The following is a 17,108-nucleotide window of genomic DNA, read 5'->3' as shown; positions in this document are numbered from 1 at the left end:
ACGCCTATAATCCCAGCATTTTGGGAGGGATGTGGAGGCAGGTGGATCACCTGAGGTCAGGAGTTTAAGACCAGCCTGGCCAACATGATGAAACCCTGTCTCTACTAATACAAAAAATTAGCCCAGCATGGTGGCATATGCCTGTAATCCCAGCTACTTGGGAGGCTGAGGCAGGAGAATCACTTGAACTTAGGAGGTGGAGTTTGCAATGAGTTGAGATTGCACCTCAGCACTCCAGCCTAGGCAACAACAGCAAAACTCTGTCTCAAATAAATTTATATATACATACATATATATATACACACACACATATATATGTGTGTGTGTATATATATATATAGAGAGAGAGACAGAGAGAGACAGGGAGACACCAACACAACAATAGTAGGAGCTTCAAAATCCCACTGTCAGCACTGGAGGTCATCTCGACAAAAAATAACAACAAAACATCAAGTTTAAAGTCCAGTGTAGACCAAATGAACCTAACAGACATTTACAGAACATTTCATCCAACAGATACAAAATGCACATTCTTCTCCTCAGCACATGGAACATTCTCTAGAATCCACCACATGCTAGGCTACAAAAGAATTCTCAATACATTTTTTCTAAAATTGAAATAACATCTAGGATATTCTCAGACTCTACGAATAAAGCTATAAATCAAGAACAAGGAACAGACACTTCTCAAAAGAAGACATTTATGCAGCCAATAGAGACATGAAAAAATGCTCATAATATAGAATGAGACCACCACTTCTCCTGTTGTCTTTCCCAGCTTTTCCCCGTCTCCCCTTTTCCCTAGTTTATAAGACAGGAGAAGGGGGAGAAAACAAAAAGTTGGAAGGAAACAGAAGTAAGACAAATAGCTAGACGACCTTGGCACCACCACCTGGCCCTGGTGGTTAAAATAATAATAAAAATATTAACCCCTGACCAAAACTACTAGTGTTATCTGTAAATTCCAGACATTGTTTGAGAAAGCACTGTAAAACGTTTTGTTCTGTTAGCTGATGCATGTAGCCTTCCATCATGTTTTGTCTGCGGCTAGTCCTGCTTCAATAATCACTCGCCATCAGAGAAATGCAAATCAAAACCACAATGAGATACCATCTCACACCAGTTAGAATGGCGATCATTAAAAAGTCAGGAAACAACAAGTGCTGGAGAGGATGTGGAGAAATAGGAACACTTTTACACTGTTGGTGGGACTGTAAACTAGTTCAACCATTGTGGAAGACAGTGTGGTCATTCCTCAAGGATCTAGTACTAGAAATACCATTTGACTCAGCCATCCCAATACTGGGGATATACCCAAAGGATTCTAAATCATGCTGCTATAAAGACACATGCACACGTATGTTTATTGCAGCACTATTCACAACAGCAAAGACTTGGAACTAACCCAAATGTCCATCAATGACAGACTGTATTAAGAAAATGTGGCACATATACACCATGGTATACTATGCAGCCATAAAAAAGGATGAGTTCATGTCCTTTGTAGGGACATGGATGCAGCTGGAAACCATCATTCTCAGCAAACTATCGCAAGGACAGAAAACTAAACACCGCAAGTTCTCACTCATCGGTGGGAAATGAACAGTGAGATCACTTGGACACAGGAAAGGAAACATCACACACCGGGGCCTGTTGTGGGGAGGGAGGAGGCGGGAGGAGGGAGGGATAGCATTAGGAGATATACCTAATGTAAATGATGAGTTAATGGGTGCAGCATACCAACTTGGCACGTGAATACATACGTAATAAACCTGCACATTGTGCACATGTACCCTAGAACAAAAAGTTTAATTTTTAAAAAAAATCAACAACAAGGAGAACTTTCAAAACTGTATAAATACATAGAAATTAAACAATATGCCCTTGAATAGCCAATGGGTCAATGAAGAAATGAAGAAGGAAATTTAAAAATTTCTTGAAATAAATGAAAACAGAGACACAACATATCAAAGTTTATGGTATCCAGTGAAAGCAGTATTAAGAGGAAAGTTTATAACAATGAACTCCTACATTTAAAAAACAGATTTAAAATAAACAACCTAACAACGAACTGCAATGAGCTAGAAGAACAAGAACAAATCAAAATCAAAAGTGGTAGAAGAAAAGAAATAACAAAGATCAAAGAGGAACTAAATAAACTTGAAACTAACAAATATAAAAATGAAGAAAACAGACTATTTTGAACAACTGTATGTCAACAGATTGGAAAATCTAGAAGAAATGGATAAATTCCCGGACACGTACAACCTACCAAGATGGAACCAAGAAGAAACGGAAATCCTGAAGAGACCAGTAATGAGTAACATGTATGACTAAGTAATAATAAAAAGTCTCCCAACAAAGAAAACCCCAGAACTAGGTGACTTTGCAGCTGAATTCTACACATTTTTATTTCAATTCTTCTCAAACTATTCCAAAAGTATTGAAGAGGAGGGAATTCTGCCAAGTTCATTCTTCAAGACCAGCATTACCCTGATACCAAAATAAGACAAGGACACAATAAAAAGAGAAAACTATAGGTCAATATCCCTGATGAACACAGATGCAAAAATCCTCAACAAAATACTAACAAACTGAATCCAACAGCAAATCAAAAAGATTATACACCATGATCAAGTGGGATTTATCCCAGGATGCAAGGATTGCTCAACAAACACAAATCAATAATCATGCTACATCACATCAACAGAATTAAGGACAAAAACCATAATATCATTTTGATAGATACAGAAAAAGCATTTGATAAAATTCAACGCTGCTTCATGATAGAAAGTCTCAACAAACGAGGCACTGAAGGAAACATACCTCAACACAATAAAGGCCATATGTGACAAACCCACAGCTAACATAATGGGGAATGGGGAAACACTAAGAGCTTTTTATCTGAGATCTGTAAAAGACAAGGACACCCACTTGTGCCACCCCTATTCAACACAGCACTGAACGTCCTACTCAAGAGCAGTCAGGCAAGAGAAAGAAATCAAGGGCACCCAAAGTGGAAAAAAGGCACTCTAATTGTCTGTTTTCAGACAATGTGCTCTTATATACTAAAAAAAAAAAAAAAAGACTCCAGCAAAAATCTCTTTGAACTGATAAATTCAATAAAGTTACAGAATACAAAATCAACATAGAAAAATCAGTAACATTTCTATAGACCAACAATGAGCCAGTGAAAAAAGAAATCAAGAAAGCAATCCCATTTAACTACAAAAATATAAAATAAAAATAAAAATACCTCAGAAGAAATCTAACCAAGAAGGTTAAAGATCTCTATGTGGAAAACGATATTCTACCCTCTGAAGGTAGAACAGTGGCTTCTAGAGACAGGAAAGGGTGGCGGGAAGGCAGAAAGGGAGAGGTTGGCTAATGGATACAAAATTACATCTAGATAGTAAAAATAAGGGTTAGTGTGCTATAGCCTTGTAGGGTGACTATAGTTTACAATTTATTGTATATTTTCAAGCAGCTAGAAGAGAGGATTTTAAATATTCCCAGCATTAAGAAATGACAAATGTTTGAGATGATGGACATGCTAATTACCCTGAGTTGCTAATTACACACGAAAAACATGTATTGAAATATTACACTGTATCGCATGGATATGTACTATAATGTTTCCATTAAAAATAATAATTGTTAAAAACCCAAGGGTCATTTCTCATTTGTCCTATGTCAGTGTTGTGTTCCATTGGTGGAGACCTAGTCATTTGCAAGTAAGACTATAGTCACTTGAGCTGAAAGCAAATGAATCGTCACAAAAATTACCACTGGCACCAAGTCTTCTTTCCAGAATTTCCTGCCCACAGCACTGCCACAGTCACTGTGGGCAGGAAAGACACACTAACACCCAAGTTTCAACCCCAGTACAGTTGATGCTTTTATTTCTCTGGTTTGGAATAGGCGTGTGTTCATAATTTACGTTTACTCCAACTGTCCCCTTGCTTAAATACCTTCTTAAGGATAACTTCCTCTTACTAAATTCCAACAGCTTCTGAGCATCCATTATATTCTCCAAAGTAAATAAAAAGAGAAAATGTGTTGAAAACCTGATAATGTTCACTTAAGAATCCAGCATGATGTACAGCTTGAAATGGCTACTCCACCTTGTTCCTTTACATGACTTTTAAAGTAGCCCCAGTTATTATACATAATTGAAGTCATAATTTCTGCAATACCATTAGGTCCACGAAAGGTGGGGCCAGGAGACTTCAAAGTCTGTCTCCGATTTTTTTTTTTTTTTTTTTTAAAAAAGGAAAGCTCATGAGAGTAGGAAATGAAAATAAATATTCACACAACTCGGAACAGGGGATGGTGAAACATAAAGCTCCAGCCTGGCACAGGTGTCCAGCCAGTGAGGGTGGGGACACAGACTCATACGGCCCCCACAATCCCTCAGAAGTGCCACAGACAAGTAGGTGGCCTGAGACAGAGCCAGGCTCCGAATTCCGGGAGCTGTCTGGCTCATGTGCACCCCATGTGGTCCACAGTGCACGAGGATGCCCAACGTCACCAGTCCCAGTGCGGAACACAAGAATGCCCCATGGCATGAGCCCCCACTGCACAGCATAGCCCGAAGGTGCCAGCTCAGACTCCTACACACGCTGGTCACCAAGGCACTGCCCTCCAGGAAGGAGGACCCCAGAGGTCGTGGCAGGATGAGGTTCTGCTCTTCATCATCCCCGAGCAGAGGGGAAATTCCCAGCAGACATTTGGGGAGCCTCTACACGTGGTTCTGGGACTCTGAGTGGAGGTTCAAAGATGTCCCCAGGTACTCCAGACTCAAACCTAAAAAAGACCCATTCTTCCAGATATGCCCAGACTGGAACCTATATAGGCCATCCTTCCTAGCTTTTCTCTGGAAAAGCAGGCTTAAAAGAGTATCAACTAAAAGGGGCCACCAGGAAGACAGAAGTCCTATCTTTAAAAAAAGAATTTTTTTTTTTTTTTAAAGAGGCACTGAGGCTCTGAACCATCTGAGCACAGAGTACATGCTCGGCAGCATCTGTCAGAGCAGAGCAAGTACACACATGCTCTCCATGCCCTGTGCTCCCAGCGCCCGTGCTCCCCGCACCCATGCGTCACACGCCCGTGCTCCCCACACCTGTGCACCGGGCATCCGTGCTCCCCACACCCGTTCTCCCTGCACCCGTCCTCTCCACGCCCATGCTCCCTACACCTATCTGTGCTCCCCATGCCTATGCTCCCTGCATCCATGCTCCCCGCACTGTGCTCCCTGTGCCCATGTCTGCTCCTCGAGCTCTCTTCCACTGGTTTCCTCTGTACATCCCTCTTGATAGTCACTGTCACCTCGAATCACCTGGCTAAATGGAGGTAAAGAAAAAGTCTAGAGTAGCACATTGGAGGACAGAGTGGAAGTGGCTATTTACCAAGCAGGGCTATGAGATGAGGGCATCAGATCCCCATTAATCCTGACGGTCAGTTGATTAGCCCTGTTCAACAGCTGGGGACACCAAGGTGTGGAAGGACGGGCTTGCTTACCCCAGACGATGCTGACAGTGTGGGCCCAGCCCAGTCCCACAGCCACCAGAAGGAGGCTCCTCACTGGGCAGGCACGGAGGTGCAGCCCAGAGAATGCTTGGGACCCTGGCACAGACTCCTCAGGAAGGAAACAGAGAAAGGCCCACAGAGACTCAAGCAGCACAGAAGAAGGTCACCCACAAGTTAAAAATAGATGTTTGTGCTTTACCGTACCAGCGTGCTAAAAATCCAACCCGCTCACACGCACAGCCTGACGTGAGCCCGGCCTCCTGCAGCACTGGGCTAAGCGAGAGACGTACCTGCCTCTCTCCCGACAATAGCAGACTTGGCAGCTATTCTTCAATGTACTTGACACGCTTCCGTGAGGATTAAGCGACACTCTGTCGACACTGGCTAAGTTTAATCCTGACACAGCCAACCATCTAGATCTGCAGTGAACAAACAACTTACTTCGGATGATTCTGCCACTAACAAAGACCCTGAATCTCCTACCAAAGCTTAGTGACTCGACTTACCTTTCTGTTTTCATTTCAGGTACACTGGCCCGCATGATCTAATTTACCTGCTGATAATGCCTTGGAAAGACCACCAGGGGGCCCCACACCATTTTCAGCTTTAGAGGGATGTGAATTTCCCTTTGATGAGAAAGGTGATGGGGAAATAAAACAAGGATCCAAAACAGATGCCTGTGTGTTTCCTGGGAGTGATAAAGTTAGGAACTGCCTCTCTGTGTCAGGCGAGGGAGTAACAGAGACAATGGCACCAACTCCTGAGACAGAGGACCTGATGCATGGTGCAGCCACCGCCTGTGGCCAAGGAAATTCCAGGGAATGTAGACCCCAGTTGCATGGTACAGCCACCATGTGCGAACACAGAAATTCCAGGAATGCAGACCCTCAGTCACATGGTACAGCCACTATCTGCAGCCACAGAAATTCCAGAGAACGCAGACCCTCAGACACATGGTACAGCCACTATCTATGGCCATGGAAATTCCAAGGAATGCAGACCCTCAGTCACATGGTACAGCCACCACATATGGCCACGGAAATTCCGAGGAATGCATACCCCAGTTGCATGGTGCAGCCACAGCCTGCAGCCACAGAAATTCTGGAGAACGCAGACCCCAGTCGCATGGTACCGCCACCACCTATGGCCATGGAAATTCCAGGGAACAGAGACCTTCATTCCCGTGGTACAGCCACCACCTATGGCCACGGAAATTCAGGGGAACGCAGACCCTCAGTCACATGGTACAGCTACCACCTGTGGTCACAGAAATCCTGGGGAACACAGACTCCAGTCGCATGGTGCAGATACCACCTGTGGTCACAGAAATCCTGGGGAACACAGACTCCAGTCGCATGGTGCAGCCACCACCTGCAGTCATGGAAATTCCAGGGAATGCAGACCTCAGTCACATGGTACAGCTACCATCTATGGCCACAGAAATTCCAGGGAACATAGACACCAGTCGCATGGTGCAGCCACCACCTGTGGCCATGGAAATTCTGGGGAATGCAGGCCCCAGTCTCTAAAGTATGAACTTCACTGCAGTGAGTGTGGAAGAGTTTCTCTCTGTGCAGAGCTCAGTATCCAGAAGGGAAGTCGGCCCCAGGAATGCCTTCCTCCTCTTCAGAGCTCAGGGCCTAGGGCTGACACCCTTGGGAGGGGTCCTTGTTCAGCAATTGTGCCTGTGGAGGGTCCCCCAACACTCACCGTGCACCTCCTAGGAGCGGAGGCTACAACAGGGAGCCAGAGACCAAGCTCTGCTCAGACAACAGTGAGCTGATGGCCTTCCACTCTAAGTTCAACAGGGACCCAGGGACCAAGCTCTGCTCAGACAACAGTGAGTTGATGGCCTTCCACTCTAAGTTCAACAGGGACCCAGGTACCAAGCTCTGCTCAGACAACAGTGAGCAGATGGCCTTCCACTCTAAGTTCAACAGGGACCCAGGGACAAAGTTCTGCTGAGACAACAGTGAACTGATGGCCTTCCACTCTAAGTTCCAACTGCATGGAATGTGTATTCCATGAATGCTTGTTAAATGAATGATTCATATAAGGTCATCTGTGCTGACCTTTGCTGGTCTGCTGACTGTGAACTTCAGAGCATAGGCCTCATTCCTGGAGCAGCCAGCTCTTCCCAGAGCAACGGCCGCTGCAGGGCAAAGCCCAGAGCTTCTGTCCTGCAGCAACACACTCAGGACCCTGCGCTGGGCACGCTGGGGGCCTCTCCAGCAGAAGATCCCCAGCCCTGACCTTGCAATAACAGTGAACCCCAGAGGAGTCCCAAATGCTCAAAATCAAGTAAACGTCCATTGTGATTTAACATATCAATTTTAGAAGAAAGGGCATATTGCCACCTCCCTCCTCAAACTAGGGACTATAAATCGATCCATCACCCTAACTGAGACTCTGCCTTAAATTCTGCTAAAACTGCCATCCAAACACGCAAATTTACATTAGTGTTAAGGGAAAAAAAAAAAAACTAAACCAAACACCTGTAAGAAACGGTCAAGTAACCTGTGATACATCAATCCAAAGATTAAACATGAAAACAATGAAGTAGCAAGATATTAAAAGAATATAAACTCTGTGTACATCATGGCCCAAGGTTCTAAAATTACACAGAGACAAAGACTGGAATGGAAGGGGGATATGTTTACAGATACATTTTTTAATTTTTAATTTTTAATATTACTTCTCTAATGTATGATTTGACTAACCAGATAATTCAGCAAAAAATAAAAAAATCAATTATGCCTATAGATAAATATGTAAAGAATCCTTCTCTTTGATGCCAATGGAATTAGTTTGGGTCTGACCTACAGTCTTCAATCTTTTAATTAAGACACAAAAACCATCTTTCAAGCTGTTAGAAAAAAAAAAGAAAAAGATTGAAAACCAGGAGCCCAGAAGAAAAGGACTCGCTATGTATCACAGCGTCTCTCCACGCCTCTCCACCCTGGACAGTGCTCCCTCTTTCCCCATTTTCATACCTACTGCACAAAACACTTAGTAAAGAACTATCTCAATTCATGAGTCACACAGCACAAAGGGCCACTGTCGCTGCCAAACATATCCTGCAGCCCCAAAACGAAGAGGCAACTGGTTCCTTCCTTCCTCAGTGAAGGAAGAATGAGAGGCTGCTGGTTGTAATTTTAAATCTCACACCTCAATGTCTTAGCACTTTCCTGCTTTGTTGGTTTCCAGGGCTTATTAAAATTAACCCCCCCCCCCCCCCCCGCGGATATTGAAGAAAGAAAGCAGGACGGTTGTGCAGGCTTCCAAGAGGCAGAGCCCTCCTTCCGCGGCCACCTCTGTCTTTCTACCCACAGCAGCCGGGTTTACCAATTAGTCTCCCTTAAAGAGCAGTTTATGCTCATCGCGAACAAATGGATGCAATTGCTTCTTTTGAGATGCAGCAAGTTTTGGGCCCTCAGCAAAAAAAAAAAAAAAAAAAAAAAAAAGAAAGAAAGAAAGAAAGAAAGAAAGAAAGAAAGAAAGAAAGAAAGAAAGAAAGAAAGAAAAAACAGGGCACTGGCACAACAGTCATAACCTCTGCGTGGCACACACACAGAAGGAAAATTAAAGCCCTCGAGGCGGAGGCGTTCGGAAAGGGAAGGTGGAAGCAGGAAGGACGCCCACAGGATAGAGTGGTCAGAAACAGACCACCTCACCAAAGGGCGCCTTAGACGTTCCAGAGGACAAAATGCCCCTCTTTCCAGGGTAAACACCCATTTGCCAAACTCAGCCAGTGACGGCAAGCAGGAGTTTGCTTTTTTTTTAAGGCGTCTGAGTAACAATGAGAAGAGCAAGAAATGAGCTTAATAATGGGACTGACAGGGCCCTGGGCTGGTGACTCAGCTGATGTGCACAGCATCAAAACCCAGTTCAGGACAGCACTACAACTCACCCCAGCAATCACTGCTTAAAAAATCAGTTATAAAAAAAGACGACCCATTTGAAAGCAGCCAGAGGAGGAAGACAGAGAGTGTCTCACAGAATCCAACCGCTTGTAGCCTCGGAACCATAACAAGAATATGAAACTAGCGGGTCCAGTGTGAGGCAGAACAGAGACGCCGTCAGGGCTCTCAGGAGGCTGAGCAGGAAGCGCATGGCTCAGGCCCTGCAACGCCCTAAGGGTGCCTGGAGCAGCCCACAGGCCTGTGTCCTTCGTGTGGGTTCACCTTCCTAGTTTCCTGGGTAAATTCAATGTACAGCACTTATTCGCCAAGAAAAGAACATTCAAATCAAACTACTGTCATAACTCTGAAGGGCTCTTAACACTCCAGTCCACATGTTCAAAAGCCCACAAATATCAGTGCTGCCACTGTGCAGGCAACAATGTTTTGGATGCATCATGCAGGTAACCAGTAACGATGTTTTCATGTTTTCCGTAGCCATCTCATTCAGGATACTAAAATGATCTGTGACGACTTGATACTTAGTTATCTGTGATTTTCAGATAGATTTAACAAGGCTACCTGGCCAAGAAGGCCTCACCCTCCTGAACCCGGGCACCGGTGCCCTTACGTGCACCCGGGGCCTGGGGAGCGAGTCTCCACCACCTCCCGCTCTTCAATGTTAAATGTCCTCCCGGCGCGCCCGCGTCGTGGGCCCAGGCTCGGCCCCCACTGGAGAGCCCTTTCCACATTACAGGACAGGGGAAGCCCAGAGCCCGCGCTGCGGCGCCGCTGACGTCCCAGAGTCCCCGCTTCCTGGTCCTTCCCGTCCGCGGAGGCTGGCGGGGAGGGCCTGGGACCCATTTTAGTTTTCGGTTTTGTTACGAGCCGGAAGGCGACAGCACATGCGAGCGCAGGAAACCCTTTTTTAAAATCTTCCAGCGGAAACGCGAGGGGCTGCCGGACCGCCTCGGAGACGCTAGGCGGGAACCCAGAGCACCCCGGCCATTTCCTGCTTTGCAGCAGCCGGGACCCTGCCCACGCCGCGCGGGGCCCGAGGCGACAGGAGGCCCGCGGGCATCCGGCCGTTTCTTCCTCGACATGCTGGGGGGTGGCGTGGGGCGGAGTTGGGGGGCGGGGGCAACTTAAGAAGTGATCGCGCTGTACCCAGGATTCGGAGGGGAAGCCCGGCCCCATCCTATAGCTCAGAGGCAGAACGACCCCGGAAGGTGCTCCAGGCGACCCCCTCTACCAGGCTCAATTTAAAACATAAACCGGAGAGGGTGGAAAGCTCACTATTTTCCGGATGGAGGTTCCTACCGCCATGTCCCTTCCTCCTCCGCCCCACCCGGCAAGGACCCCGGGGTTGCCTTGCCGGCTCCCGCCGCCCCGCAGGTACCCCTGCCGCTCCCGGGCACGGGCTTCTCCCCAGTTCTTCCCATCGCTTCGCCGCTGTTCTCCCCAGTTCTTCCCATCGCTTCCCCACATTTCCCCGGGTCCTCCCATCGCTTCCCCCTCTTCTGCCCCATTCCCCCATCCCCTTCGCCCTGTTCTCCCCTTCTCCCTCTTCTCTCCTTCTCCGTCCGTCCCTCCCTCGCCGCCCGGAGCGGGGCGCGCACCTTGAGCATGTCCCCCGCTGGTCAGCACGCCGATGGCCTTGCCAGACCCGGAGAGGTGCTCCAGGAACTTCCGCAAGGAGCCCTTGGGGGCCCGGGAGTCGTCCGCGTCCAAGGCGAGGAGGCCGAGGGCAGCAGCTAGTCCGCGTGCGCAGCAGGAAATGGAGACGCTGCGGGGGCGCGCCCGACTCGGAAACGCTGCCCCGCCCGCGCCCCCGCCCGGCCCTAGCGCCAAAGGGCCTTGACGGGCGGGGCCCAAGCGCACAGGAGGGGCTGCAGGGGTGGGGGCGCGGCTAGGGGCAGGGGCAGGGAAAGGGGCAGAGAAAGAGGCAGGGGCTGGCCGGGGGCGGGTGTGGGCAGGAGGACCTACGCGGGGGTCGTCGTAGGTGGCTGCCGCGCCAGCGGTGGGTGAAGTCGCGGAGGCGGGGGTAGCACCACAAGTGGGCGGGGGTCCCTGCGGGTGGGGCCGCGTTGCTGGTGCGCTAGCCTCGCGGGTGGGTTGGAAGACTCTGGTTGGGGCCTTTAGAGATGCCCGGAGCGCCACAGGTGGGGGCAGGGGCAGCGACCGGGAGAGGGGAGACCGCAGGGGGGCGGGGTCACATCGTTCGCTGGGCGGGCCAAGGCAGGGCGGAATAGAACGCCGGGAGCATCTCCGGGTGGGGGGGCAAGGGAGACCGTGAGTGGGCGCGAACGCAGGGGCCGGTGGAAACCCCGCACTTGCGGGGAGCGCCGATGGCGGGGCGGGGTGGAATTGGGGCGCGGAGACCCCACCTGGACGCGGAGGCTCGCGGCAGGCCCGGTAGATCCAGCTGTTGTCAGCACCGAGCCCGGCCGTGCGCACAGCTTCTTGTTGGCTGCAGGATTCCTCCTGGGCCTGCGCTAGGAGCCTCTGCGCGAGGCTTCCTCGATCCCCGCCCCCAAGTTTTCTCTGCAGCCTGAGGTCGGGAAGGACGCCCGGAGAGTGGATCCTCCAGGTGGTGGGAAAAGCTGAGCGCGGCGAGCTTAGCTATGACAAAGCTGCGATTTCCCGGGTCCACGGGGTCTGTGGCGCTCCTGGGTCCCCAGCCCGTCCCGTGGGGAGAAGAATCCTTGGGGTGGGGGAGAGTGTCGGGGCGCTACCCTCAGAGACGCCTGGGCGCGCGAAAGTCAGAGTGGGACAGGAGGAGGCGCAACGGGACTGACCTGGCACGGAGGCGGGACGACCCTTCCTCCCTACGTACGCTGTGCTGACCTCGGCTGACTTCACTGACCAACTCCACGTGCTGAAATACGCACATCCAAAGCACTGTGCCAGTTGCCCATCCACAGCTTAACAGCCTGGTGCCAGTTACCTGCGATGGGAGAGGGAGCAGCCCCCACAAAAGCACGGGTTTATGGGATCCCGGTTCCTTCAGTGCTCACCCCACGAAGAAGGGCTCCCAAACGGCCCCACTCGAGGGCTTTCCGGAGGATGGTCCTGCGCAGTGGGTGTTTGTTGAACAGATAGGAAACAACAAAAGAGACTAAGAAGAGGTTTGTTCTATGAACCCGGGAAAGTGAAGCAATCGCAAAGGAGAGTCTCACCAAAGGGCAATCCTGGGGAAAAGATGGAGAGGCATGGATTTTTCTTGGATGTGTGCCTCATCCTGGGCCTCATCCCGCTGAGCATCAAATATTCATTGCAAAAGAGGAAAAAAAAAATATGCTGCGGATAGTGCTGGATAGTCTAATCGCTCCCTTGGCCAGAATTAACAGCGAAATTCCTAACCCCTTGTGGTCCTCTGAATCACCTGTCCTATGCACACCCCCATTAAACCACTGAAGTCCAGTTTCTGGGAACTCAGCCAGGAAATGTGTATTTTTAAACAAACCACCTAGGTTGTCCTGATGAATGCAAAGTCAGAGAGCGCTGCTCTCATGCAGTGAACCTGAGCATTATTCTATTAAATAAAAGGGAGAGGAGAATCCTGGCTGTCTTAAGGTGGCAGTTGAGTGGCCTTTGCCTTCTGGTGGGCAGAAGAGCAGACTGAGGCTCTAAGCACCTGTACCCACAGCTGGGCTCAGGATCTGTGCTGGAGAATAGAAGGGCTAATATAATTATTCATGCCTTTTTAGAACATGTTACATGTGGAGAAGGTGGGCCACACTGAATTTTATTTTAGCCAAATACCCGTTATCTCCTTATGCAATTGATATTTTTATATTGAACATTAGGGGATTGGTCATTTGTCATCAAATTGTCTGTAATACAGAAAATGATAGATATAACCTAACAGTTCAAATATGATGAGTTAAATAAATGATGGTAAAAATATGCACTGCAATAATATTTAGTTGCTGTTACCACTACAAAGATATGTGTCTACTGACATGGAAATATGTTCAGGACATACAAATAAGTGAAAAGGCAGGCCTAGACACAGTGCGAGCCTGTGCATGCGTGCGTGTGTGTGTGTGTGTGTGTGAGTCTGCATACATATGTAAATGTTTCTGAGCATTTTATTTCCTTTCTTTTGCTTAGTATAGGCAATGCCATTTTTCTCTGCGATGAACAGGTATTGTTTAGGGAATAGAAATAGTTAATGAAAAACAATAAAATTTAGAGTGTCAAGACCCCCAAGGTTATGGATTATGTTCAAAAGTCTGTCTGTGTATAAGGGCTGGGACTGGGGTCATGGTGGTCACTGACGGTCCTCACACATCTGTTCTTATGAGTTTGGCCCATTGCTCAGTCAGTCAGGGAATTAACATATATTAATATATACCTGCAGCAAAGATGGAAAAGAATAGCTATGGCTTTTTTTTTTTTTTTTTTTTTTTTTTTTGAAAGTCATGTATGTCAATGTTGCTACAACTAGAGGTTTTTTTTTTTTTTTTTTTTTTTAACTTTGGCCTTAGCAATGAATCTTCTAATTCAAGAGGAAGATATTACATGCCGTGCTGACCATACAGCTTCCACCCAGTAGGACCTGAGGTGTGTGTATGTTCTTTATTGTCCCTTGACAGATTACTCCAAAGGCCCACACCAGCACACACTTATACCCCAGGAATGATTACTCCTTGGGCCAGGAGTTCAGGCAGGCTTCACTGGGCCCTCTGCCCCAGGGGCTCTCCAGGACTGCAGCAGGTGTCTGCCTAGGGCTGCTGTGTCTTCTGAAGGCTCAGGCTCATCAGGGGAGGAGCTGCTTCCATGCTCACTTCTGTGTTGCTGGCAGGATTCTGTTGCTTGCAGGCTGTTGGACTGAAGGCCCCAGTCTCTCTGTGGCATCAGCTTCAGGTTGCCCTCTGCCCTGGGTGCGTGACTGGCTTTGCCAGAACTAGCACCTACCAAGAGCCAGGGGGAGAGTTCCAGTGGACAGAACCTCAGCTCCTCCCAATCCAATCTCAGGAGAGACCGCCATCTCTTTTGCCTGGTTCTATTCATCAGAAGTGAGCCACTGAGTCCAGCCCTCTTCTAGGGTCTGGCTGTGAACACTAGGGGCAGCGGACAAGGGGAGCCACTTGGGAGGGGAGGTGCTGCCTGGGACCTGCCTAGGACAAGGTGAAGGAGAACATGCATAGGGACAGCTGCCCTTCCCACTTCCCCTCAGTGTTGAGCGCAGGAGTTGCCGATGTGCCCTAAAGGAGTTCTGGCATCCCAGGAGGGAAGCAGCTCCCAGCCATGAGGACACCATGACCCAGTGCCCCAGCATGTGGAGCTGCACATTCCAGGGCTACCTGAGCTGCAGCCTCTTCCCCTTCTCTGCTGTCTCAGCCTGTGCATGGAGTGGGCATCTCAAATCTGCAGGGGCCAAACTGAGCTCAGGCCTCTGCACCCCCCACACAACCCCCCACCGCTCAGTCTTCCTCACCTCAGCTCCTGGTGACTCCATCCTCCCACGGGCTCAGGCTGAAGCCTTGCAGTGCTCCTCCACCCTGGCATCTAAGTCCCTCAGGAAAGTTCCTATTGGCTCTTCATTGCATCTGGAGCCACTGGGGCCAGGCCACCACCTTTGACCTGGACCGGAACAGGCTCCCTCCTCATCCCCTGCTCTGCCCCAACCTCCACCCCACCTCCATGTCTCGGGTGTCCTCAGCTTCAAAGTCAGGGTGCACCTATCAGGATGTAATTCAGGCATCTTCTCTGCTGACTCGGTGTCACAGACACCACACAAGCCACACTGGCCTGTCCTCTGGTCCCTTCAGATCCTGGTGCTGCCCAGAGGCCCATGCAGGCACCCGACAACCTCAGACCCAGTCTGCTTTTTCCTCAAACCAGGCCCTCCTCTCCCTACCGACTCTGCCCACTTTCCACAGGTCTGTCCTGCAAGGTCTCCTGCATGTTGAGGCCTCCCCAGATCACCCTCTTAGAAATTTTGGGCTCCATGCACACTCCTGTTCTCTCCCTGCTGCTCTTAAAACATCCTTGTCAGTGTCACACATGGGGCGTTTCACCTATCTGCTGGGCTTCTCGAAAGGTCCCCTGGCTGAACCCTGAATGCCGTGGATTCAGAGATCTTTGACTATTCCCTGCTGCAGTCCCAGGGCAACAGCAGAGCCCAGGACAGAGTGAACCTGTCATGGGTGCTGCTGAATGAATGAATGAAAGAGGGAGTGAGTGAGTGAGTGAAGGAGTAAATGAGTGAGTAAATGAGTGAATGGGTGAGTGAGTGAGTCAGTCAGTGAATGAGTGAGTGAGTGGATGAGGGAAGGAGAAATGAGTGAGTGAGTGGGTAAATGACTGAATGAGTGACCGTGAGTGAGTGAATGAATTGCCAAGGGAGTCAATGAGTGAATGAGTGAGTGAGTGAATGGGTGAGTGAATAAGTGAGTAAGTGAATGAATGAGTGTCTTAGTGAATGAGTGAGTGAATAAGCAAGTGAATAAGTGAGTGAATGAGTGAGTGACCGAGGGAATAAATGAGTGATGAGTGAGTGAGTGAATGAATGAGTGAGTGAGTGAATGAATGAGTGACTTAGTGAATGGGTGAGTGGGTGAATGAGTGAGTGAACAGATGAGTGGGTGAGTGAGTGAATGGGTGAGGGAAAGAGTGAGTGAATGAGTCAGTGAGCGAACAAGTGAATGAGGAAGTGAAGAAGTGAGTGAGTGAATGAACGAGTGAGTGAGTGAATGAGTCAATAAATGAGTGAGTGTGTGAGTAAAGGATGAGTGAATGAATGAGTGAAGAGGTGAATGAGTAAGTGAATGAGTGAATGATTTGAGTGAGTGAATGATTGAGTGAATGAATGAGGAAATGAGTGAGTGAGTGAATAAGTGCGTGAATGAGTGAGTGAATGAGTGAATGGATGAGTGAGTGAAAGGGTGAGTTAGTGAATGACTGAGTGAGTGAATGAGGGAATGAATGAGTGAGTGAATGGGTGAGTGAATGAGTGAGTGAGTGAGTGAATGGGTCAGTGAATGAGTGAGTGCATGAGTAAATGAATGAGCAAGTGAGTAAAAGGGTGAGTGAATGAGTGAGTGAGCGAGTGAAGGAGTGAATGAGTGAATGAGTGAGTGAGTGAATGAGTTAATGAGTGAATGAATGAGTGAGTGAATGAGTGAGTGGGTCGCTCAGAGGAGATGAGGACAGGAGTTGCCCTCTGACTGCTACAGTAGACAGGAGCTGAAGGAGTCTGAAGGGTGGGATGTGCTCACTCGGTACATACACCCTGCTCCACACATCCCCAGAGAAACCTAGTCTCACCAGAGTGGTCGCTTGAGAATTATTAGTAACAACCTTTTTCCCAATATTTCATATATGCAGGATGATTTCTTACTTTCCTTGAAAATGCCAATCGTTTTTTGGACTTGGAATTCTCCACTGCTGGTCCACGCCACTGTATTCTCCCATAGGGGCATCCCTCGAGTTGGAGAAAGAGTCATTCCCAGGAATGGATAAAAGCCAGAAGGGCATCATCAGGTGGGGCACCTTCTCCTAACATCCTCCTCTTCCTGTCTGGGTTACCCTGAGTGACTTGGTTTGGAGGTCTACAAAATGTGGACATATCAAATTTAGATAAAAGCCTAAGCAGTTTAAGAGGTTGCAGTGCTAGCAGGAAGGTCTTTGGCTCCTGGCACCCTCCTCCCCTCCAGTCTCTGCTGGACC

General features: G+C 48.6%; 1 protein-coding gene across 1 annotated transcript in view; it reads right to left on the bottom strand.

Annotated features, from left to right (window-relative positions):
- Positions 1 to 16,861, bottom strand: part of LOC140711306 (uncharacterized) — a 66,506-nt gene extending 49,645 nt beyond the window's left edge. The window contains exons 1-4 of the mRNA XM_073014267.1: positions 16,780 to 16,861; positions 14,222 to 14,347; positions 12,295 to 12,375; positions 11,048 to 12,031 (exon numbers count right to left, since the gene is read on the bottom strand). Coding sequence (XP_072870368.1) covers positions 11,048 to 12,031; positions 12,295 to 12,375; positions 14,222 to 14,347; positions 16,780 to 16,861 — 1,273 coding nt within the window. The remainder of the gene's footprint in view (positions 1 to 11,047; positions 12,032 to 12,294; positions 12,376 to 14,221; positions 14,348 to 16,779) is intronic.
- Positions 16,862 to 17,108: the final 247 nt, after the last annotated feature.

Source organism: Chlorocebus sabaeus, unplaced genomic scaffold, assembly GCF_047675955.1.
Source record: "Chlorocebus sabaeus isolate Y175 unplaced genomic scaffold, mChlSab1.0.hap1 unalloc_scaffold_553, whole genome shotgun sequence".
Lineage (NCBI taxonomy): Eukaryota > Metazoa > Chordata > Mammalia > Primates > Cercopithecidae > Chlorocebus > Chlorocebus sabaeus.
The sequence above is the reverse complement of the archived record's forward strand: the minus strand, read 5'-3'. Positions and strand labels throughout refer to the sequence as shown.